This window comes from Anomaloglossus baeobatrachus, chromosome 4, assembly GCF_048569485.1.
Source record: "Anomaloglossus baeobatrachus isolate aAnoBae1 chromosome 4, aAnoBae1.hap1, whole genome shotgun sequence".
Classification (NCBI taxonomy): domain Eukaryota; kingdom Metazoa; phylum Chordata; class Amphibia; order Anura; family Aromobatidae; genus Anomaloglossus; species Anomaloglossus baeobatrachus.
The window spans coordinates 337,066,741-337,091,927 of NC_134356.1; the positions used below are offsets into that span (position 1 = coordinate 337,066,741).

At 42.0% G+C, this 25,187-nt stretch overlaps 1 protein-coding gene across 7 annotated transcripts in view; it reads left to right on the forward strand.

Annotated features, from left to right (window-relative positions):
• The window catches only part of PTPRZ1 (protein tyrosine phosphatase receptor type Z1), a 387,789-nt gene that overhangs the window by 106,496 nt on the left and 256,106 nt on the right, over window positions 1-25,187 (forward strand). For all 7 annotated transcript variants that reach the window (XM_075345050.1, XM_075345051.1, XM_075345052.1 and 4 more), the window contains exons 2-3: window positions 20,117-20,179; window positions 24,997-25,173. In XM_075345050.1, coding sequence (XP_075201165.1) covers window positions 20,117-20,179; window positions 24,997-25,173 — 240 coding nt within the window. The remainder of the gene's footprint in view (window positions 1-20,116; window positions 20,180-24,996; window positions 25,174-25,187) is intronic.

Genomic DNA, 25,187 nt, shown 5'->3' on the forward strand with positions numbered 1-25,187 from the left:
TTTTTACAGAGTGCTAAGTGTTTTTGGATAGCAGACCTGCCCCTCCCTTCCTGTTTTTTTCTGTATCCCTCACCCAGTGCAGGTGATGTGCTGATTCATTACTATGTTTAGAAAGGTTGGAGAATAAATGGTCAGAAGTTGACTGTTGACGAGACTCTATTACTGAGGACTGTTAGTCTCCAGTTGGTGCTATTGGTTTTAGGACACCTATATTGTCAAGGATCATGTCTAGTTAGTGCTCAGCCAAGTAGAGGTTAATTTGTGTTCTGTTCCTGGGTGTAAACGCTTTATATTTATGATGTTCACAAACAATAAAGAGCAGGAGAAGCCCTCTTTGAACCGAACATTTGAGTCACAATATTCATTCCTATCTTACCTATTGCTGTGCAGAGCGCATTACAATTTTGGTACTATCTATAGATAGAGATAATACTCGGCAAGGAAATTACACTCCTGACAGACATGTAGAAAGATGAGAAACCCCTCCCGCATTAAGACATGAATTAGCATCCTATGCACATGCTGTAGATGCCGGCTATGTTACATTGCTGATATCAGTATGTACCAGAGCTCGGGCTGTGGCTGTTAACTATTTGGAAAGATCTCTAACAGCCACATTTAAATGGAATACTGGTGCTCATGGGGATCGGCTCCAATCAGCGTCCACAATGCTATTGTGGGTTACTAAAGGGTTTACCATTGAAGCAGGGAGCCTACTGTACACCTACATGGCTGCTATCTTATTACTCCTGTGAAGCTCAGACACAGGCTGAGCTTCATAGGGCATGATTTTCACTATAAACTCTATTACTGTAGAAGTGCAGTATCTAGTACCTTTGATCTCAGGTTCAAATTCCCTAAGGGTACTGTACTACAAACTGGTGTAAATAGAAAAAAGTTTAGAAAAATGTAAAAAAGTCAGAACTTTTGTTCTGAATATTTTCTTTCACACAAGAGGCTGCACTTTTGTTAGTTATCAGTTAGGCTGTGCACCCCTAATCCGCATATAAATGTAAAAAAGTATGAATATTGAAATCACACACTTTTTTTTTACCTTAGTAACCAAACGAAATTTTTCAAATCTGACATGTCATTTTATGTGGTAATAACTATGGAATGTTTCAAAGTATACCAATGATTCTGAGATTCTTTTGTGACACATTGTACTTTATATTAGTGGCCAATTTAGCTTGATATATTTTGTGCTTATTTATAAAAGTATTGGAAATTTGATGAAATTATTGAAAAATAAGCAATTTTCAAACTTTAAATGTCTTAATCTGGATACTTATACTTTGCAAAAAAGTTAATATCATTCCTCATATGTCTAGTTTACATTTGCATCATTTTCAAATGTTCTTTCTTTTGTTAAGATGTTAGAAGGTTTAAAACTTTTAGTAGCAATTTATCATTTTTTTCAATGAAAAAAAAATATTATTTTGGGACACCTATACAGTTTTTAAGTGACTTTGAGGGCTTTATATATTGGACAGCCTTCAAAATTGATACCATTTTAAAAACAGCATCCCTCAAAGTATTAAAAAATGCAGTCAGTTATTTTTTTAACACTTCATGTGCTTCACATAAGTTAATACAAAATGGAATGAAAAAAAATATTTTTTTTTCACCATGATATTGCTAACATCCTAACAGGCCACCGTAGCTTGCATACCCAAGGCCATCACTTGATTTCTGATTGCCATTATACCAACATGGATGGGGTTAAAGAGGGAGCCATCTCCTTCTTTTAACCATCTCAGTGCACCTGTCACTTTTTATAGCAGCATCTAGAGGATTAAATGGCCATGATCTATCGTCAACACCATTTGTAGTCAATACAGCAAGGTGTCAGCTATAGTATACAGCTGATACCTGCTGCATTTTAACTCATTGGCAGACTATACATTATTTTGGTCACCCCACTTCCCTAAAAAAAGAGCAATAAAAACTTAAAATCAAATTGTCATGTGTACCCTAAATTGGTATCAATGGGATCACATCTTGCGGGAGACCTATCAGGCCTTTTTAAGATGGAAGAATCAGTCTACCCATGCCGACTATAGCATTTGCTAACCCGGACTGTGTGCTGTGGAAATCCTCTCAGCATCTGGTTATTTCCTCCCTGATCTTTATTTCCTCCTTATCACATATTGTCTTAGAGCTCTGTGTGTTATAGCTGTGAGATCGAGTTTTGGGTTCCCCGTTTGTCTATATCTGTGTGTTCACCACTCCTATCCCTGTCCTCCATGGGATGGAGGAGAGGGGGTATTAGATCAGGGCTGGCCAGGGGCAGGGTAAGGAAGGTGGTCCATTAGACGTATCTCTGGGAGTAGGAACAGCTAGGGCCCCGCTAGCCTGAAGACCGATCCCCAGTCATCTCCTGTGAAGAACAACCATGACACTTTTGGTGTAATGCCCAAGTAGGATCCAATCTCTTGATACGGTGAGAGAGAGAGATTTGGCTCTCAATTTAATGAACATATGGTGTAAGTTTTATTTTAGAATCTTCACATGGTGAACAGAGCACAAACATTTCGGTCTTAAAATATCAGACCTTTATCAGTGTGCATGCTGAAGTTCAATGTGGCATAGTTAATGGACGCAGGTGGGGAGACCGTGGTATCCACCTCTGTGTCACTGAAGCGTCTTATATTTTAAGACTGAAATGTCTCTGCTCTGTTCACCTTGTGAAGATTCTAAAATAAAACTTACACCATTTGTTCAGCAACTTCGGTGCCAGGTTTCTCTCTCTCACCCTGTTATCCTCTGTTACCCCGTGACTGTATGTAGGGGGCTGTGTTGAAGCTCATGCTGTATGTAGGGGGCTAAAACATAAAGAAGAACTCCAGCATCATCACCCACAGGGATATCCAAGAGTAAAATCAACGACCTTTTATTTTTCATTTAGATAAAAATCCATGTTGAGATAAAAAATAAGACATACTGCCACAAGGTGGAAGAGATGTGTATTGGACAAGTAATCCTTTTCCAAATCCTGTGTGACACACTGTGATACCATGGTTAAATGGAGATTAGACAGGAAACAATGAGCAACGAGAATAATCAATTGAACACAGCCAAAGGTAAAAAAAATAATTAATACATACAGAGTAACTCATTTTTAATGTTCATCCCTATGGGCACACAAGTGTCCATGCAATATATCCACCAAACCTCCTTCCGATGTAATAATTTTATTAAATCGCCCCTTCTTTATATGTACGGGGCTGTTTGTGGCCACATACGGTATATAGGTGGATGTCAGCATACTAAATTCTGCTCAATATTAGGTGATACAATTAATATTACTATATTTATTATTAATATGTTAATATTAATATTGAGCAGAATTAATTTCAGTCTAATGATTCACTAGTCACAGTCTATCATGTGGAAACTTAATTGCCCACCCCTGGTCTATGTCAATGGAAAATAAAAATGTTATGGCTCTTGGAAGAAAGCTAGTAAAGCTAGTAAAAAAACAAAAGTTCAAAAAACCAAAACTTCCCTGCTCCTTAAAGGGTTAGGCCGGGGCCACATGGGGCATAAGTGCGATGCTTGCATGACACTCGGCTCGCGCTGGCAGCACAGCAGGAGCCGAGTGTCATGCTAGTATCCCAGCGACTGTGGTCAGACAGTGTGAGCGGACCTTAGGTGCGGGGGGCGGCCAGCACTGAGGAGGGGCGGGCCAGCACTGCTGAGGTGCGGGCCAGCATGGAAGAGGGTTGGGAGGGATTTCTCTCCCTCTCTCCTCCATAGCCGGCTATTGCGATTCTCGCTCTGCATGCGCGGTATACCAGTGTACCATGAGTGCATTGTGATTTTTCTCTCTACCCATTTACTTGAATGGGTGCGAGAGAAAGAGTCTCGCATTACAGTTGCAGTATGCTGCGATTGTTTTCTCGGTCCGATTAGGGCTGAGAAAATAATCACTCATGTGCGCTGACACACAGGCTAGAATTGGTCCGACTGGAATGCGATGTTTTATCGCACTCTACTCGCACCGATTTTCTCGCCGTGTGGCTTAGGCCTTAAGCCTGCTTTACAAGCTGCAATGTATCTTACAATGTGTCGGCGGGGTCACGTCGTAAGTAACGCACATCCGGCATCGTAAGTTACATTGCAGTGTGTGACAGGTACGTGCGATTGAACGTTAAAACGTTCATCGCATACACATCGTACCTGTCTCTAGAATTGCACGTCAGATTGTTCATCGTACTTGGGGTAGCACACATTGCAGTGTATGCCCCCCCGGGAACGATGAACAGATCTTACCTACGTCCTGTGGCTCCCAGCCCACAATGAGGAAGGAAGGAGGTGGGCGGGATGTTTACGTCCCGCTCAGCTCCGCCCCTCCGCTTCTATTGGCCGGCTGCCTCGTGACGTCGATGTGACACCAAACGTCCCTCCCACTCCAGGAAGTGGACGTTCGCCGCCCACATCGAGGTCATATGGAAGGTAAGTACGTGTGACGGGGTTAATCGTTTGTGTGGCACGTGTAACAAATTGAATGTGCCACACATACGATGGGGGCGTTGCAAATCGCATACAATATTGTATGCGAAATTGCAACGTGTAAAGCAGGCTTTAATCTCAAAAAGGCCAACAATGTCCAGAATGAGTACATTTCTTTTGTAGTTGTTTTTTTACATCACAGGTAACATAGTTACTTACAGTTTTATTTTTATTAGGCACAAAGGATTAAAAATATTAGACATGACAGTGCAAGATTCTGTTGTTAGTGGCTTTTACAAGACATGTAAAAGAACATGTAAGTGATTTGCCTGGAAGGAAAGGAGGGACTGCACCAGGGGATGTAAACATGTTATCTGACGAAGGCTGAAAACTAACATAACTGCTTAGCCTAATAATTAAGGACACGTTAGGATAAGAGTCTTACAACGTTGGGTCGGGTCTGCTTCATTACATGGATATATTGTCCCTTATGTAGGGTGTGATTCCACCCCTCCTTATGACGGTGTGCCGCACACTCATGGCATCCACGCCCCAATAACTTTTGTTGTAAATGATAGTTTTAACATTGTAATTTAGCATGGAAAGTATTGAGTTCTCAAATCTATTGTGAAGGTAAAAGGTATAAATAAATGTGTGCCTAAAAGCTTCAGATTGTAGTTAGATGATCTGGGTGTTAACAGAAGGAGTGACTGTGACCGGAGACTTGGTCACATCCTGGTAAAGTGTAATTGTTTCTTTACAAATGTAGTGCAGTGATGGACAGTCCTATGTAAATCACAGTGCTATCACTTTAAGTCATGTCAAATGAAAAACATATCTCTGTTACCTAACAAACAAAGCTCTGCTATATCTGCAAGCTTTGCCTATATTAGAGGGGGTGTCTCCTCTTCTTAAGCGGGTAAAATTATAAAATTGTAAAAACTAGCTGATTTGCAATTTACCTTTTATAAAAAAGATTCTCTCTGTTTTCAGTAAGAAAGGGATTTTTAACTCTATAGTTTCTCCTAGACAAGGAGCTTAGTCGTTGCAAATTCTTTTTTTCCCTAGCCTTGCAAGCGTGGCTCTGAAGTTGTATGGATCAGTGGCTCTGGCTAACTTCAATGCAATGGGCACACATATTATTAAGGCACAAGTGCAGATGCACATGGGCCCGAGAGATGATAGAGCCCACTTTCTCTTCCAAAACTGGTGGAATTGCACGTTATGATTCACTGCATAAGACCCATCCGTATACTGCTTTGGCACCAGGACCCTTTCCTGTATCTGTATACCCTGCAAATAGCAAGTCAGGAGACTGGGGAGCAATCCCCCGAGAAAGCACAATGCGAAATGCGCGTTGGGATCTACGGTCTCATCATTCCATGACAGGGTATAATGGGTAAGCTGGACTTTGATATTTAATTTGACTACACTATTCTGCACTTTTGTCTAGGTTTACACTCTATTTACCTCCATATCTACCTCACACTGTGCACTCATTATGTGCATCCCTTCCTGCTACTAGAGTGTTACTTGTGATCTTAGCATTGCATTAGGGAACTTAAATGGCCAGCAAGATAATGATAGAGTATATGCAATTTATAAATGTATTATTTTCCTATTCAAACCCCTACCTTAATATGTGTTTTGGGAAGTTGTTCACCCATTAACTGTCTTGCTTGCACCTAGGTCTCTCTTTTAATACATTTTTTTTCTCTTTATATTGTTACTCAATAAAATGTAAATATTTTTTATGCTACTTAGTATTTTTGAATTTTTTTACTACAAATTGTAATTTAGGAAACATATAGTTCCAGCCTTGTTCCCTATTATATTCCTTTTCATGGCATTTTTTTCATCATTTGTGTACTTGATGGAAAGTATATGTCAAGATGTTTTCTCCCATACTTTAAATGGAATCTGTCAGCAGGATTTCACTCCCCAAACTATTTATGTAGCTCTTTCAATGATAACTCCAGCAATACCTTTACATAGCCAGTCTGTTCCTGTTTCTGAGATATCAGCATTTGAATTGATCCTCCTCCTTCTTGACTGAGGTCCTTTGCCTGAAGTCAGCTAGTGTCACACTGTGACTATAGGGGTTCCACCTAGGATATGGGAACCCACAGCGAGCACTGAAACAAACAAGGGTACACCAGGGACACAATACAATGGTGGGTCCTGGTGTTAGGTAGAGGCAAGTGTGGTAATCTCATGTACTCACCTGAGGCTGTACCCTGCACTTCCTGATGTCCCTACATGGCGTCTTTCACCCCATTGCTGATCATGAACCTAGCCCTCGCTTTCCCCAAACTCACCCTGGCTAATGAAGAAGGCTGGCGAGAGCACTATTCTCACCACTATATTATTAAAACACAAGAGTAAGTAGACATACATGGGAAAAATAGACAAAAGGATATAACCAAACTAAAAAGGCTGTAGCCGGACACTAAGGCTGCAGGCAACACAGCTCAAAAACCAGAGGATGGGAGGATGCGTGTTCTGCAGATTATTGATCAAGAAGAGAGGCTGTGTTTGGTATTTATAAATCTAATTTTGATAACCAAGAGGTAGCCTCAGCTTGTGTTATCTTTGTGCCCATTCTATTATGGTAAGAACATTCCTTCTTCATTGACGGGACCTATTCATTGTAAAGGGTGGGATCTTGGGTTGCTAAAAAAGGTTTGTGGTTCTATAAATATTGTCCCACTATATTAAATCCAATCACTCCTCCACAACGTGGTTCCTTTATGGGAGGAAATTGGGGCTCTGTCCAACCATAACATATGGTGGTATAGTTGGTGTATGAGATGTTGCTTGTTGTGCCTCACATACTAAATTGTAAATTGGTCCAATTGAGCTTGGTGGCATACGTGTTAGTTTTTATTTCACGTTTTTATACAGTGATTTTTCATCACTTATTAATGAGCACCTATTACAGGTTACGTTTTAGGTATCGTCTAAGTTATTAAGGTTATTAAGGTTATCTATAACTGAAAATCCCTGTTTTTTTGCTATTTCTTAGCTGAAAAAAACAGCAAAGTTCCAGCAGCTCCTAAAGGTTTTGTCCCACCAACCATAGACAGAACAGAATGGATTTTCTACTTCTGGCATCAAGTGATGGATCATGTGACTATTGAAAGGAGACGAGAATAGTCACAAACTGCACGTGGGGTGATATAACCAGGAGCTATAAGCAGGGAAAATGACATTAACTCTTGCTGCACCAACAGAAAGCAAATACATTTAATATATAGAGCCTCACAAGTTAATGTGGAGCTCAGATCCCAGAACCATTACAAATATCACAAGGACAGAAGACACCCGTGACACCTAACTTAGAGGCTGTCAGTCAAGCAGGACGAGGCAGTGCTGGGCAGGGAATAGAGCTGGGATAACAAAGGCTTTAGATTTACAAATAACTTTTAAGTCTCATTTATGTACCAAATCAAATGCTGATTTCTCAGTAATGGATGAATGAACTGGCCGTGTACAGGTAGTGCTGGACTGTCTTTAAATGAACTAAATGGACATATAAATGCTATATGGAATGAAATGGACTCCCTTGACTACATAAGCTGTCATTTCTCAAATGAAGGCCAAAAGTAAATTTGATTGTCCTCCATCTGGCTGGTGTGCATATTGTTTGTTTAGAAAACAAAACATATATACAATCATGGCCGAAAGTGTTAGCACCTTGAAATTTTTCCAGAAAATGAAGTATTTCTCCCAGTAAATTATTGCAATTAAACATTTTTTGTTATACATTTGTATATTTCCTTTGTGTGTATAAAAAAAAAATGCAAATTGGACATAATTTCACACAAAACTCAAAATATGGGCTGGTGAAAATCGTTGCCATCTTTCCAAAATTATGGGTAAACAACTTTGCGATGCATGTGATATGTATTCAAACTCACCTGTGGCAAGTATCAGGTGTGGGCAATATAAAAATGACACCTAAAACCAGATATAAAGGGGAGAAATTGACTCAATCTTTGCATTGTGTGTCTGTGTATATAACACTTAGCATGGAGAAGATAAAGAGGAAAAGAGAACTGGAACATAGATAAAATACTGGAGCTTGTCAGTACCAGAAGCAAAAATGAGGGCAAGGGTATATGATGGCTATTGCTTCTGTATGTCTGCGAGAATTCAAAATATGCCTTGTATGATGACCTATTACAAAAAGAGAAAACTATGAGGATTTGAGAGCCAAAATTGTTGGAAAATATCAACAATCTCAAAGTTACAAGTCCATCTCCAGCAATCTTGATGTTTCTTTGTACACTGTGCGCAACATAATCAATAAGTTTACAACCAATGGCACTGTAGCTAATCTCCCTGGAAGTGGACGGCAGAGAAAAATTGATGAAAGGTTGCAGCGCAGGATAGTCTGCATGGTAGATAAGCAACACTAAGCAAATTCCAAAGAAATTCAAGCTGTCCTGCAGGGTCAGGGTGCATTAGTGTCAGCACAAACTAGCTGTCAACATTTGAATGAAATGAAAAGCTATGGCAGGGGACCCAGGAGGACCCCAGTGCTGACACAGAGATATAAAAAAATTAGACTGCAGTTTACCAAAGTGTACTTGAGTTAAGGGGGCTTTACACGCTACGACATCGCTAATGCGAACTCGTTGGGGTCACGGAATTGGTGACGCACATTCGGCCGCATTAGCGATGCCGTTGCGTGTGACACCTATGAGCGATTTTGCATCGTTGCAAAAATGTGCAAAATCGCTCATCGGTGACATGGGGGTCCATTCTCAAAAATCGTTACTGCAGCAGTAACGAAGTTGTTCCTCGTTCCTGCGGCAGCACACATCGCTCCGCGTGACACCGCAGGAACGAGGAACCTCTCCTTACCTGCCTCCCGGCCGCTATGCGGAAGGAAGGAGGTGGGCGGGATGTTACGTCCCGCTCATCTCCGCCCCTCCACTTCTATTGGGCGGCGGTTCAGTGACGCAGCTGTGACGTCGCTGTGACACTGAACGAACCGCCCCCTTAGAAAGGAGGCGGTTTGCCGGTCACAGCGACGTCGCCGGGCAGGTAAGTAGTGTGACGGGTCTGGGCGATGTTGTGCGGCACGGGCAGCGATTTGCCCGTGTCGCACAACAGATAGGGTCGGGTACCCACGCTAGCGATATCGGTAACGATATCACAGCGTGTAAAGCGGCCTTAAGTCAAAATCCCTCTGGGAAAGCATCTTGTAGACAGATGAGACTAAAGAGTACTTTACACGCTGCGATATCGGTACCGATATCGCTAGCGAGCATACCCGCCCCCATCGGTTGTGCGACACGGGCAATTTGCTGCCCATGGCGCACAACATCGCTAACACCCGTCAGACGGACTTACCTTCCCTGCGACATCGTTCTGGCCGGCGAGCCGCCTCCTTTCATGCGGCGTCACAGCGACGTCACTCGACAGCCGTCCAATAGCAGAGGAGGGGCAGAGATGAGCGGCCGGAACATGCCACCCACCTGCTTCCTTCCTCATTGCCGGTGGGCGCAGGTAAGGAGATGTTTGTCATTCCTGCGGTGTCACACATAGCGATGTGTGCTGCCGCAGGAACGACGAATAACATCATACCTGCAGCAGCAACGATATTAAGGAAATGGATGACGTGTCAACGAGCAACGATTATTCAAGTTTTTTCACGTTTTTGCGCTCGTTGATCGTCGCTCATTGGTGTCACATGCTGCGATGTCGCTAACGGCGCCGGATGTGCGTCACTAACGACGTGACCACGACGATATATCGTTAGCGATGTCGCAGTGTGTAAAGCACCCTTAAGATTTAGCTTGTTGGAAAAGCATATCATTATACTATTTGCTGAAAACAGAATGAGGCTTACAAAGAAAAGAACACAGTACCTACAGTAAAATATAGTAGAGGTTCAAAAATTATTTGGGTTGTTATGCTGCCTCTAGAACTGGGTGCCTTGACTGTGTGCAAGGCATCATGAAATCTGAATATTACCAAAAGATTTTGGTTTGCAATCTAGTGGCCAGTGTCAGAAAGCTGGATTTGTGTCCTAAAGCGGGCTTTACACGCTACGATATCATTGCCGATATCGCTAGCGTGCGTACCCGCCCCATCTTTTGTGCGACACGAGCATATCGCTGCCCATCGCGCACAAAATCGCGCACCCCTGTCACACAGACTTACCTGCTCTGCGACGTCGCCCTGGCCCGCGATCCGCCTCCTTTCTAAGGGGGCGGGTCGTGCGGCGTCACAGCAACGTCACACGGCAGGCGGCCAATAGAAGCGGAGGGGCGGAGATGAGCGGGACGTAAACATCCTGCCCACCTCCTTCCTTCCACATAGCCGGTGGAGGCAGGTAAGATGTTCGTCGCTCCTGCGGTGTCACACACAGCGATGTGTGCTGCCGCAGGAATGAGGAACAACAACGCTAATGAGCATTGAATGATTTTTGGTTTTAGGACGACCTCTCCACGGCAAACGATTGTTGCCACTTTTGCGATCGTTTTAGGTCGCACAAAAGTGTCACACGCTGCGATATCGTTAATGACGCCGGATGTGCGTCACTAACGGCGTGACCCTTACGATAAAACATTAATGATATCGTAGCGTGTAAAGCCCCCTTAAGTTATAGGTCTTTCAACAGCACAATGACCCCAAAAATATTTCAAGAAGCACCCATAAATGGATGGAAACAAATTGCTGGAGAGTTCTGAAGCGGCCTGCAATGAGTCCAGATCTAAATCCCATTCATCGCCTGTGGAGAGATCTTAAAATTGCTGTTGTAAGAAGGCACTCATCAAATATAGAGGCCTGGAGCAATCTGCATAAGAAGAGTGGTCCAAAATTCCAGTTGAGAGGTGTAAAAAGCTTGTTGATGGTTATAAGAAGAGATTGCAGATATTTATTCCAAATGGTGTGCAACCAAGTATTAAGCTGGCTTTACACGTTGGTGTGGCATCACGGGGTGATCGCTGCCGTAGCAAACAATATCGCTACGGCAGCGTCACACGCAATTACCTCTTCACCGACATTGCTGTGGCCGCCGAACAATCTCTCCTTTAAGAGGGAGGTTCGTTCGGCGTCACAGCGGCGTCACTAAGCGGCCGTCCAATAGAAGCGGAGGGGCAGAGATGAGCGGGCCGAACATCCCGCCCACCTTCTTCCTTCCTCATTGCCGACGGCTGCAGGTACGGTGATGTTCCTCGTTCCTGCGGTGTCACACATAGCAATGTGTGCTGCCACAGGAACGATGAACAACCTGCGTTCTGCAACAACAACGATAATTGAGATTAGAGCGACGTGTCAATGATCAACGATTAGGTGAGTAATTTTGATCGTTAACGGTCGTTCGTGCGTTTCACTCGCAATGACGCCGCTAACGATGCCGGATGTGCATCACAAATTCCGTGACCCCAACGACATCTCGTTAGCGATGTTGTTGTGTGTAAAGCCCGCTTTAAGCCGAGGGTGCCAACAATTTTGGCCTCCTCATTTTTGGGGTTTTGTGTGCAATTATGTCTAATTTGGCTTTTTTTCTTTTTTTTTTTTTCTGTTGTTCCAATACATACAAAGGAAATAGATATGGACATAACAAAACATGTGCAATTGCAATAATTTTCTGGGAGAAAGACTTCCGGGGCAATTTTAGGTTTGCCAACACTTTTGTTCTTGAACATATGTATGATACAATTATATTTTATTTATATATATATATATATATATATATATATATATATATATATATATATATATATATATTTATACTAGCTGTACTACCCGGCCTCGATGGGGTTAATAACTGTTGGTAACAAAATAGAATGTATTAACAAAAATTTATTCTGCACACAAAAAACACAAAACAAATAGATAGAAATGTAATTATTAAAAGGCAAAACTAAGCTAATAGAAGCATTTCACAACATATATTTCAACACCACAGATATGGTTATGTAGGATAACCATAATGAATTTAAAGGGAATTTGGCACTAGAATCAACCATTCTAACCCATCTATGTGGTCATGCAGGTCATAGAAATTTGAATAAATTAATACCTTGATAGCAATCTGATGTTTTATGTTCAAGAAATCCATGTTTTTCTTAAAGGCAAATAAACTGTTAAGATATCTGGGCCAGACACAGATCACGCTAAGAATCTGCTTTCAGAGCTTATTTTAAATGAAAGAGGGTATTACCAGTGTGTGACATGTTATAACTGATACTCAGCTCTGCAGTGAGAACAGAACTAACAGTACAGCAGATCTAATACAGTACAACAGAGCTAACACAGTACAGCAGAACTAATACAGTACAGCAGAGATAATACAGTACAACAGAGCTAACATAGTACAGGAGAGCTAACACGATATAACAGAGCGAGTGTCAGACTGAGCTGCCAAGAGCCCACCAGTAACACTGACTCTGGTGCCCATTGTTTAGGTAGACTCATTCACACATCTGTGTTCTTCTGTTTAATAATGCACTGGGTAGTTTGTTGAGGGAATGAGGAGAAGCTGCTTTCTTTCTGTACATAGTGAATAATGTAATGGGGACAAATACTACTCATATTGGGGGTAAGTGGCTCACTCCAGCACAGGGGTCCACCAGGGGATTCCCCTTTTGTGTTTTGGGTCAGTCTGAACAAAGCTAACACAGTACAACAGAGCTAAGACAGTACAGCAGAACTGAAGTTTGTTTTATTACAAAAACAATTGTAGCTGCAGTCCTCTCAGTGTTTCAGCTTCTCACAGTAAACTAGTGTGGGGGAAAGGCAGGAGAGTGGAGCTGACAACTTTAAATGTGCTTGTTTTATTTTTAATGGGACCTGTGTTAGTTATAATTAGGCACAGCTCTGAAGCAGAGCTGACAGCATTGTTAAAGGACAGTTTCTGCTGTATATGTTTGTAATTAGACACAGTTCACTTCTGCTGTACCGTGTTCACTCTGCTGTACTGTTTTAGCTATGATGTACTCTCATTTTAATGCAGATCTGCATGTAATTATCAGAGTAAAATATCAGTATGTGCCCTTAACAGCTGTGCTCGTTGCTATGTAATAGGGTGTCCAGTGCCCTACTGCACCCAGACTGAAGTGGTGACTAGGGAAACTGCAATGTAAATGTTTGTGACTATTGAATGGTATTCTTGTGCTAATTAATGTAATGCATTCTCCTGTAATACGACGGGCTGCCATCAGGTGTCATAGGTTCTCGGTTCCCTTGGTGAGAAGGGAAGGATATAGGGAGTGACAGCGCAGCAAGGGTTATGTCAGAGGGTGGCTCACCAGCACAGGAAGAGATATAGGAAAAGGAAGCTTCCTGTTTCAGGCCCGCAACACACATCCGTGCCTCCGGTACGTGTTTGGTACGTTTTTGCACGTACCGGAGACATGGAGACCGATGTTATTCTATGGGTGATGGCACACATGCGTAAAATCACACGGAATGTGTGTCCATGTGATAAGTACGTGTGTGTGTTTTCCCGCACGGACAACATGTCCGTTTTTGGCGGTTAGCATGAAGGCACAGACCCACAAAAGTCAATGGGTTTGTGCCTGCACGGACGGCACACTGAGCATGTCCGTGTTCCGCACGTTTTGTCCATGTGCGTTTTTAAACGAGCTATCTATTTTTTTTTTTATTTTTTTATTTTTTTAATAAAGTAAGTCTACTTACCTTTTTTACTGCTGTTCTCAGTCATACTTACATTGGCACTCGGTCTTTTTCTTCCCCCGGCTCATACTTACCAATTCCCGATCACCAGCGCGGCGAGGAACAGCTGTGCCGAAAATACGCAGCTTCAATTAATTTAATAAAGCCGGCCGCTCCTTAATCAATCTCATATTCCCTGCTTCCCCCGCCCACAGGCGCCTATGATTGGTTGCAGTCAACACGCCCCCACGCTGAGTGACAGCTGTCTCACTGCACCCAATCACAGCAGCCAGTGGGCGGGTCTATACTGTGCAGTGAAATAAATAAATAATTAATTTAAAAAACCGGCGTGCGGTTCCCCCCAATTTTGATACCAGCCAAAATAAAGCCATACGGCTGAAGGCTGGTATTCTCAGGAAGGGGAGCCCCACGTTATGGGGAGCCCCCCACCCTAACAATATCAGCCAGCAGCTGCCCAGAATTGCTGCATACAATAGATGCGACAGTTCTGGGACTCTACCCGGCTCTTCCTGATTTGCCCTGGTGCATTGGCAATCGGGGTAATAAGGAGTTATTGGCAGCCCATAGCTGCCAATAAGTCCAAGACTAATCATTGCAGGCGTCTATGAGACACCCCCAATGATTAACCTGCAAGTTAAAGTAAATAAACACACACAATGAAAAATCCTTTATTTGAAATAAAAAACAATAACAAATTCCCTCGTTCACCAATTTATTATGCCCCAAATACCCATCCATGTCTGGCGTAATCCACGGGGGTCCAGCATCGCTTCCAGCTCTGCTACATGAAGGTGACAGGAGCTGCAGAAGAACACCGCCGCTCCTGCCAGCTCCATGCAGCAACTGAGGTGAGTAGCGCGATCAGCTGAGCTGTCACTGAGGTAACTCGCGGCCACCGCTGGATCCTCCACCTGTGACAGCAAGTCGCCCGAGTGACAGCGATGAAGTCACAGGTGAGTTGCGGTCTCGGGAGGAGGATCCAGCTAGCCGCGGGTAACCTGAGTGAGAGCAGCACTAATCGCGCTGCTCAATTCAGTCACTCAGGAGATTAGCGGTCACCGGTGAGTCCTCACGGGTGACCGCTAATCAGTACGCGACACAGACAGAGCCGCGGTATGACAATGAAGTCGGGTGAAGTTCACCCGAGTTCATTCTCATCGCGCAACTCTGTCTGCTGTCAGCCGACATGTATCAAACGACATTTTACCATTTCACACGGAGATTTTACGTAAACATACACCGACATTCCACATGCACACACACGGATAGCATACGCCATCACACGGATGTCATACGTACCGGAGAAACGCCAAAAGAAAACGGAACACGGTCCCGAAAAACGTAACGTGTCACACGTACGTTTTTTATGCGGAAGTGTGCTTTTGGCCTCAGGCAGACAGGGTGATGCTGTTGTAGTGGAAAGAACAAGAGACAAGGATCTGCAGGTTCAGAAGCAGCAGAGTGGAGTGAACAGGGTAGAGGTGGTTGAAGCAGAACAGAGACAGGACAGAAAAAAAAAAGTAGAAAGCAGCAAAGATATTTCAAAAGCTCATCTGCAGTAGAGTATAAATCCAGTGTGTCATGGAGACGTAAAAGGAGTTGGGGCGCCCCTGCCTTAGGCTGGCATCTGCGGGTACTTGTGGGAAAGCAGTTGCGGCAGGAGGACAAGTGGGTCCATTCGTCTGTGAGCCAAGATGAAGGATCCACCACCATGCTGGGTGAGTGGGTCAGAAGCGGGAGGATAAGTCGCCCCATTACGGCCATCCCTGTATAGCTGAGCCAGTTGCAGAAGCAAATGTGTATGAAGGATGATAATGATCACGTCTCTGTCGTAAGAAAACGGAAAGCAAATGTAAAGCATCTGTTCATTAAAATCGTTCAAGTTTTACCTGGTAGTCGTCTGCTTACTGAGCGCTCTCATGGCTCTCGGAAAAATGGAAGAGGAAACAAAAGCATAGAGAAGAAAATTTGGCTTGTCCCAAAGGGGATAAAATCTTACAGTCCGATTCTTCTGTCCACAATCATCAGCTGTTGGGGAAAACCTAGGCTCCACCATACACATTATATGGTTTTTCAGTTTTGCTGAAAACAGGTGTTTTTCAACATTAATGTTTATAGCCAATTTTGCTGTAATTTCACAAACGTTTTTCACAAAGATTTTGACCCCACCTATAAAATGGTAGTCACTGACCCAAGTGTTGTGTTACTTTTGTTATGAGAGGAGCTAAAGAAAATACAGATAAAATAGTTAGACACTCTGCTACTGGACTGTCTGAATGAGCTCATTGACAGATTCTCAGTTATAACAAGCCAGCAGCCACCAATAGATAGTGTAAGGTTATGTGCACTTTGTGGCATAAGAACACACCAAAAAATGCATGCGTTATTTGGTGCATTTTTTTTGTGCGTTTCTTGGTGCATTTTTGTGCCATTCTTTTTTTTGTATGAAATCAATGGCAGTAATGTAAAAACATAGCCAAAAAATGCACCAAGAATTGACATACTGCAATTTTTTTTCTGCACCCAAAACTGCAAAGAAAAAATAAGCAATGTGCGCACAGAACTTCAGAATTCTCCTTGACTTTGCTGGCGTAAGGATAGACATACAAATTTGGGCCACAATCTGCACCAAAAAACGCATCAAAAACTGCACCGTGTGCACAAGGCCTAACACAAAGGCTATTGAAGGCAAAGAGTGGAAAACTTTTCATTAAAACCAAATACAAAAATTATTTTTAGACAATAATACCTGCATTTCAATAAAAAAAATTGTCCCCAAAAGTGACCAACCCTTTTAATATTGAGGTCAAAGAGCTGCAAAAAACACGTAGGAAAATTAAGCATCAAAAACTGTCGGAACTGAAAATCAGACAAAAGTAAATGCTTTAAACAAGTAAAAGCAGGATCAAGAAACCATAGAAATAAATTCCACATCGTAAATTCTTCCATATATAGTGTGGTTGTTTGTCTCTACACGGAGCCCTGAACATGCTCCATATCGTCCTCCTCTGTTTGCAGGAGAGCTCAAGGCAAGTTTCACCCATTCTCAGTGATTAAAGGATTAAAGTAATTTTCATTCAAACCTTAAAGGTAATCTAAGGAAAAGTGGCATTAATTAATTCTGCAAAGTACAATCATAGATGATATATACTATATATCTACATTAAAATAACTTTTGGGCTCTGTTCCCACTAGTGATTTGGCTTTCATTTACCGTGTGACCACTATGCCAGAAGTATTATCTATCACATACTGGGAAATGCTGCTAGACTTAATAGACTTTAATTGGGTCCATCAAGGTCTATATTTAATATCATTATTTCCTCTACCCTGATAAATAAAATGTCAGAGTCCTGATATATTAGGGGCATATATTGCTTGGCAGAATGACTATTGTGCATAGCTGTGTAATGTGAAGGCTAGTTAAAGGGGTTGTCTGGTGAGTGATGACAACAAGTTATTACCTAACCAAGGATAGGTGATAATTTACTGATCTGGGGTGGGGGGAGGATGGGTCCAATTCCTGTGATCAAACAGCAGAAGGGGACATTTTTATCTCTTATGGGGAACTTTTAGCCCCATTACAAAATAGAGTCATAGGTTAGATGCCCGACCACCACATCCTTCAGTCTCTATGGGGCTACTGGAAAAAGCCACACGCAAAGCTCAGTAGCCCCTTAGGGAATGAATGGTTGGCAGTTAAACATGCACATTATCACTCCATTCTATAATGGGGATAAATGTGTCCCCTTCTGCACATTTGCGTGGGTCCCAATTATCAGACCCCTTAATAATTAAGTTTTCAACTTTCTTGTGGATAAATGATCTTATTTTCACCAGACAACCCCTGTATAGAATACCTGTCATTTCAGGTGACTTCTCAGAATAGACTGTCCTATATGTTGTGTGCATGAGACATAACACTATTTCAGACCATTATATGATTTTTATGCTGCATTTTACAACAATCTACAGGTTACATGTCTAATTTTAACTTGTCTCTATGTTAGAGGGTCTAAACTAGCTGCTTTGTTTTCTTTCATACACACTACACAAAAGCTAGAAGGTGTCCTACTGTATTTATGTAGCAGCAAAGAGGGCATTTTACAGGAATACTGAGCAGTGTAGCTGTGACTACAGTACTCCCTCTGCCAATTTGTCTACCTTGTTTCCCTCCTCATCCTCTCTTCATTTTACAGAATATTGAGCAGTGTAGCTGTGACTACAGTACTCCCTCTGCCATTTTGTCTACCTTGTTTCTCTCCTCATCCTTTCTTCATTTTACAGAATATTGAGCAGTGTAGCTGTGACTACAGTACTCCCTCTGCCATTTTGTCTACCTTGTTTCCCTCCTCATCCTCTCTTCATTTTACAGAATATTGAGCAGTGTAGCTGTGACTACAGTACTCCCTCTGCCATTTTGTCTACCTTGTTTCCCTCCTCATCCTCTCTTCATTTTACAGAATATTGAGCAGTGTAGCTGTGACTACAGTACTCCCTCTGCCGCTTTGTCTACCTTGTTTCCCTCCTCATCCTTTCTTCATTTTACAGAATACTGAGCAGTGTAGCTGTGACTGCAGTACTCCCTCTGCCTTTTTGTCTAGCTTGTTTCCCTCCTCATCCTCACTTCCTAAACTTCAATTGGGAGCTGTAATTTGTAATAAGTGAACTCATGCCCCATTTTGTAGCTGCTTTGATGAGTTAAATGGATAAATGGCTCTTTAGTGGAGAATAAAGTATATTTCTGTGATTAGTATATACTACAAAGTTTCTTACATGAATTGTAGTATTAAAATATTTGTTTTCTCATTTTATCTGCAACCTATGTGTAATTTTGCTTATAGACAATGCAACCATAGTATCTTGCATTGCCGAAAGCTAAAAAGCCTGAAAACTCTCATTACAAGTTGGAATAAGTAATTGTTACTTCAATTACTGTCTTAAAATGTGGACAATTTTCCTTTTTTTTAATGTATTTTATTACATTTTTTTTAATGCCTAGGGAATAGTAAGACATAAAAAGTTACTTATTTCTATTGTGAAACTTTGAAAATGAATTTCTGTCTTCAATGAGAGGATCAAAGTTATACAATAAAAAAATAATTAAGAAAAGTAAGGCCCCGTCACACTAAGCAACATCGCTAGCAACATCACTGCTGAAGCACGACTTTTGTGACGCAACAGCGATGTTGCTAGCGATATTGTTGTGTGTGACATCCAGCAACAACCTGGCCCCTGCTGTGAGGTCGCTGGTTGTTGCTGAATGTCTTGGACCATTTTTTAGTTGTTGCTCTCCCGCTGTGAAGCACACATCGCTGTGTGTGACAGCAACAGAGCAACAACTGAATGTGCAGTGAGCAGGGAGCCGGCTTCTGCGGACGCTGGTAACCAATGTAAATATCGGGTAACCAAGAAGCCCTTTCCTTGGTTACCCGATATTTACCTTCGTTACCAGCGTCCGCCACTCTCACGCGGCGAGTGCCGGCTCCCTGCACACATAGCCAGACAACACATCGGGTAATTAACCCGATGTGTACTCTGGCTAGGAGTGCAGGGAGCCAGCGCTAAGCGGTGTGCGCTGGTAACCAAGGTAAATATCGGGTTGGTTACCCGATGTTTACCTTAGTTACCAAGCGCAGCATCGCTTCCATGCGTGCTGCTGGCTGGGGGCTGGTCACTGGTTGCTGGTGAGATCTGCCTGTGTGACAGCTCACCAGCAACCCGTGTAGTGACGCTCCAGCGATCCCTGCCAGGTCAGGTTGCTGGTGGGATCGCTAGAGGGTCGCTTAGTGTGACGGTACCTTAAATCCTAAAGGTTGGTTACCTCTGGGAGTTAACTACATGAATGCAATCTCAAGACGTAATACTGTATTTTGGTTTGTAAATGTTAAAACACTAGTAAGAATACAAGTTTTTATTTAGTTTTTTTCAGCTTTAGCATTCTAAAATGATTAATGTAACCTTACTACCTTACTGAAGAATACATTTGTATCTTTTGCAGGTTTGGTGAGTGGATATAGACAGCAGCCAAAAGTAATTGAAGCTATAGATTGGTCATATACAGGTAATGATAAAAGTTTTTTTACCATCAAAACTTTATGCTTTCATGTCATTAGAAGCAGTGGTACTAATTATACTCAAATAGATCTTTAGATTAGTTGTGGATGAGTCGCCCATTTAGACTAAGTTTTCATGATATGTATTTGGTGTGTTTTTGATGCTTCAGATTCCAGTTGCACAAAAAACCCGGCATCATCTTACAGTACCAGAAACATTTGCACAAGTGTTTGAAATGTAATCTGTATTATGTTTCTTCACAAGAAGCAGCTCCTAGAGACCTTGAATTATCAGTTTTATTGTTAAGGTTTTTGCTTTTTTTTTAAAAAAAAAAACAAAAAAAACAGCAGCTAAATTAGAGCTGCAAATTAATAGAGAATGATAAATTCATTTTACACACTGCAAATTTGTAAGGGTTTGTTTTGTTTGTTTGTTTTTTTACAGTTTTGTTACTTTTTTTTTCATTTCTACCAAAATTCAAAAAACAAGGTCTGAATAGGCAAAAAGGTTTGTGAAAAGCATAAAATTCACATCATTTTTAAAAGACTGAATGAAGGGAGATTTATATAGATATAACTGATGGAAAAGGATACTGCAAGCGAGGCCCCTTTGTAACTCACTCGTTGTCCAGGTATGTAATATTGATGACCTGTTCTCTAGGACTGTCATCAATATCAGCTCATCTGGCTACTCCGACAATCAGATATTAACAGTAAACAGTGTTACCAGTTGGAGTGTGATCCTACATGCACTGCCACTGTCCAGTATCATATGGTATATGGAAACATGACATTGACAAGGGAAATAGTAACACACAATTGTCAGCTTAATTTACATTTTCCATCCAGAGTAAAGGGGATAGCACAATGCAGATTTATAAGAAATTATGCTCTGCTCCAAAATTCTTATTTCATGGCTACAAGTCAGGAGGCATGACTGCTCCTTTTAAAGGGGTTGTCCACTAGTAGTCCACAAACTCTTCTGATTCCACATGTTTCCCTCAGGTAAAATAAAAAAAACTATACTCCCTTCCGAGGCCAGCGCGGTTCCAGCGGTGTAAGTGTTTGCGTTCCCGCGCTCACGTGAGGTTGTGATGTCACGTGAGCCCCACGTCCAATCAGCACTGGCTTCTCTCTCCCCGCCTTTTGGACACCGGAACAATCAACAGTAAGTGAGCAGCAGTGACAGCGCTCTTTTCCTGTTAATTAACTTGTTTGTCTGAAAGTGGAAGGACAGAAGCCGGCGCTGGTTGTATGTGGGGCTGGTATCACAACCTCACGTGAGCCCCGGGAACGGAAACCTGGACACTGCTGGAAAGGTGCCGGTACAGGCGGTGAGTATAGTCTTTTTTATTTTACCAGGGGGAAGCATGGAATCAGAAGAGGTTCTCCTAGTAGCGAACAACCCCTTTAAAGTAAACAACTACAGTATGCAAAATTGTAAGGATTTAGAGCTTCATATGAGAGAAGCTGAGAACCAACTCCTAGAAGAAAATGTTATGAAAAACATGTTGAATCACATTTGTCATTATTTATATAATTATAATGGTAGGTATACTTTAAATTTCTATGTACACATTAGTTCAAGTGTACTTTAAAATTAATCTTGTACAAACAAGATTTAACTATCAGATTTAGCACTTCAGAAGTGAGGGAATGCACAAACAAGAATCAGCATGAACACCACAAGTATTTATGCCAAGTCTCCAAGTCTTATAACATGCCTGTGAAATCACTAAACAGTACATGAAACATGATACATCAGAAAATGATCAACATACACCAAAAGGAGGAGGATCTGTATAAAGAACTGATAGAAACCAATATGTATAGATACAAACACTGACTGACGATAGGGGGATTAAATTAAATCATAATAAGAAGAATAATAACTATGATAATACAGGACAACTATTCTGTGCTCTAAATGCCAGTAACAATATGGGCCTGATTCATTAAGACTAGTGTTATGCAATCCAGTCTGAAGCCTCACTCCCAATTGCAAATACAACGGACAAGTGCAATGTGAGAAGAAATCGGATTGCACTCGCACCAATGTCATTCAATGAGACAGTGTTGATCTGAGAGTTTTCCCTCAGCTGTATTCGGCCTGAGAAAAAGTCGTATCATTCTGTGTATGGCCACGTACAGTGCCTACAAGTAGTATTCAACCCCCTGCAGATTTAGCAGGTTTACACATTCGGAATTAACTTGGCATTGTGACATTTGGACTGTAGATCAGCCTGGAAGTGTGAAATGCACTGCAGCAAAAAAGAATGTTATTTCTTTTTTTTTTTTTTTTTTTAAATTGTGAAAAGTTTATTCAGAGGGTCATTTATTCAACCCCTCAAACCACAAGAATTCTGTTTGGTTCCCCTAAAGTATTAAGAAGTATTTCAGGTACAAAGAACAATGAGCTTCACATGTTTGGATTAATTATCTCTTTTTCCAGCCTCTTCTGACTAATTAAGACCCTCCCCAAACTTGTGAACAGCACTCATACTTGGTCAACATGGGAAAGACAAAGGAGCATTCCAAGGCCATCAGAGACAAGATCGTGGAGGGTCACAAGGCTGGCAAGGGGTACAAAACCCTTTCCAAGGAGTTGGGCCTACCTGTCTCCACTGTTGGGAGCATCATCCGGAAGTGGAAGGCTTATGGAACTACTGTTAGCCTTCCACGGCCTGGACAGCCTTTGAAAGTTTCCACCCTTGCCGAGGCCAGGCTTGTCCGAAGAGTCAAGGCTAACCCAAGGACAACAAGGAAGGAGCTCCGGGAAGATCTCATGGCAGTGGGGACATTGGTTTCAGTCAATACCATAAGTAACGTACTCCACCGCAATGGTCTCCGTTCCAGACGAGCCCGTAAGGTTCCTTTACTTTCAAAGCATCATGTCAAGGCTCGTCTACAGTTTGCTCATGATCACTTGGAGGACTCTGAGACAGACTGGTTCAAGGTTCTCTGGTCTGATGAGACCAAGATCGAGATCTTTGGTGCCAACCACACACGTGACGTTTGGAGACTGGATGGCACTGCATACGACCCCAAGAATACTATCCCTACAGTCAAGCATGGTGGTGGCAGCATCATGCTGTGGGGCTGTTTCTCAGCCAAGGGGCCTGGCCATCTGGTCCCCATCCATGGGAAGATGGATAGCACGGCCTACCTGGAGGTTTTGGCCAAGAACCTCCGCTCCTCCATCAAGGATCTTAAGATGGGTCGTCATTTCATCTTCCAACAAGACAACGACCCAAAGCACACAGCCAAGAAAACCAAGGCCTGGTTCAAGAGGGAAAAAAATCAAGGTGTTGCAGTGGCTTAGTCAGTCTCCTGACCTTAACCCAATTGAAAACTTGTGGAAGGAGCTCAAGATTAAAGTCCACATGAGACACCCAAAGAACCTAGATAACTTGGAGAAGATCTGCATGGAGGAGTGGGCCAAGATAACTCCAGAGACCTGTGCCGGCCTGATCAGGTCTTATAAAAGACGATTATTAGCTGTAATTGCAAACAAGGGTTATTCCACAAAATATTAAACCTAGGGGTTGAATAATAATTGACCCACACTTTTTAGTTGAAAATGTATTAAAATTTAACTGAGCAACATAGCTTGTTGGTTTGTAAGATTTATGCATCTGTTAATAAATCCTGCTCTTGTTTGAAGTTTGCAGGCTCTAACTTATTTGCATCTTATCAAACCTGCTAAATCTGCAGGGGGTTGAATACTACTTGTAGGCACTGTATATCGGACGACCATGGAAAATGCAGGTCTATGGTCGCAAGAAAATAAGCGAATGTCACATTGACCATCTGTATGCCGTCTGATTTTTACAGATACATTATCAATCTGCAGCATAGAACACTGTAAATGGTCCTGTAAATTATTGTAGACTAATAGTTGGTCATAAAAATGGATGCTAGACGAGAAATATGTCACGCAGTTGTACAGTACTTACATGACATATGGACCAAACGGATTTCACTCGCTCCACTTTTCTGGATGAAAATCTGTGCAATTTTTTTTATACATAACTGGGAGCGAGCGCATACAAGGAATCTGTCATATCGGATAACGCTACTTCCTGTAGATATAGAGGAAATCTGCAGGTAAGTGGCATTAAAATGATATCCAGCTGTCTTAAAGTGGTTGGACACTACTTTAACATTGATGGCCTATCCTTAGCATAGCTCACAAATGTCTGAACGGCCGTGATCTGACACCCCGCACCCCCACCAATTAGATGTTGTCAGTTTCGGTAGCAGGCAGAAAGAAATGCTCATTGTGGGCTAGTTCCAACACTTAACTTTTGCTTAGTCTATAGACTGGTAGCATCCTATACACAAGTGCTACGCCATACTTTACATTATACATTACTACAGAACACAGGAACACATTACAGTACTTCACATTACGCTACCATCCACATGACACAATATTATCAAAGATGCAAGATGTTTTTCACATTACACTACATACAATGACGCGATTGGTGTCTTCAGGGGTAGGAACACAAAGGCACAGTCCACCCCTCTAACAAAAGCAGTGCTTGTCAGGGAGAATACATGCACACATATAGCATGCGATGAAGTATGCTACATACTTTTAGTTGCTGTCATACAGTATACTGGAGAGGCCCAACGTAAGTCTATGGGAGCTCCATTAACACTAGAACTACTGGACTCGTGACACCTATATAGAAATACATAGTGCAAAGTAGTCAAAATGACTACCTCAGTAGTTCTAGTGTTAATACTGCTATTTATATGTGTCCTTAAACATTTTGCAGCTTCTAGTCTAATATTTTGTACAATATCTCTATTACAGAAAGCTTTAGCCAAACAAATTGGGTGAAAAAATATCCAGCATGCAATGGTGCCAAACAATCTCCCATCAACATTGATGAGAATCTCACACAGCTGAATATGAATCTGAAGAAACTAACTTTTCATGGCTGGGAACAAACATCTAATCATACTTTAATTCGAAACACAGGAAAAACAGGTATATATAGTTTT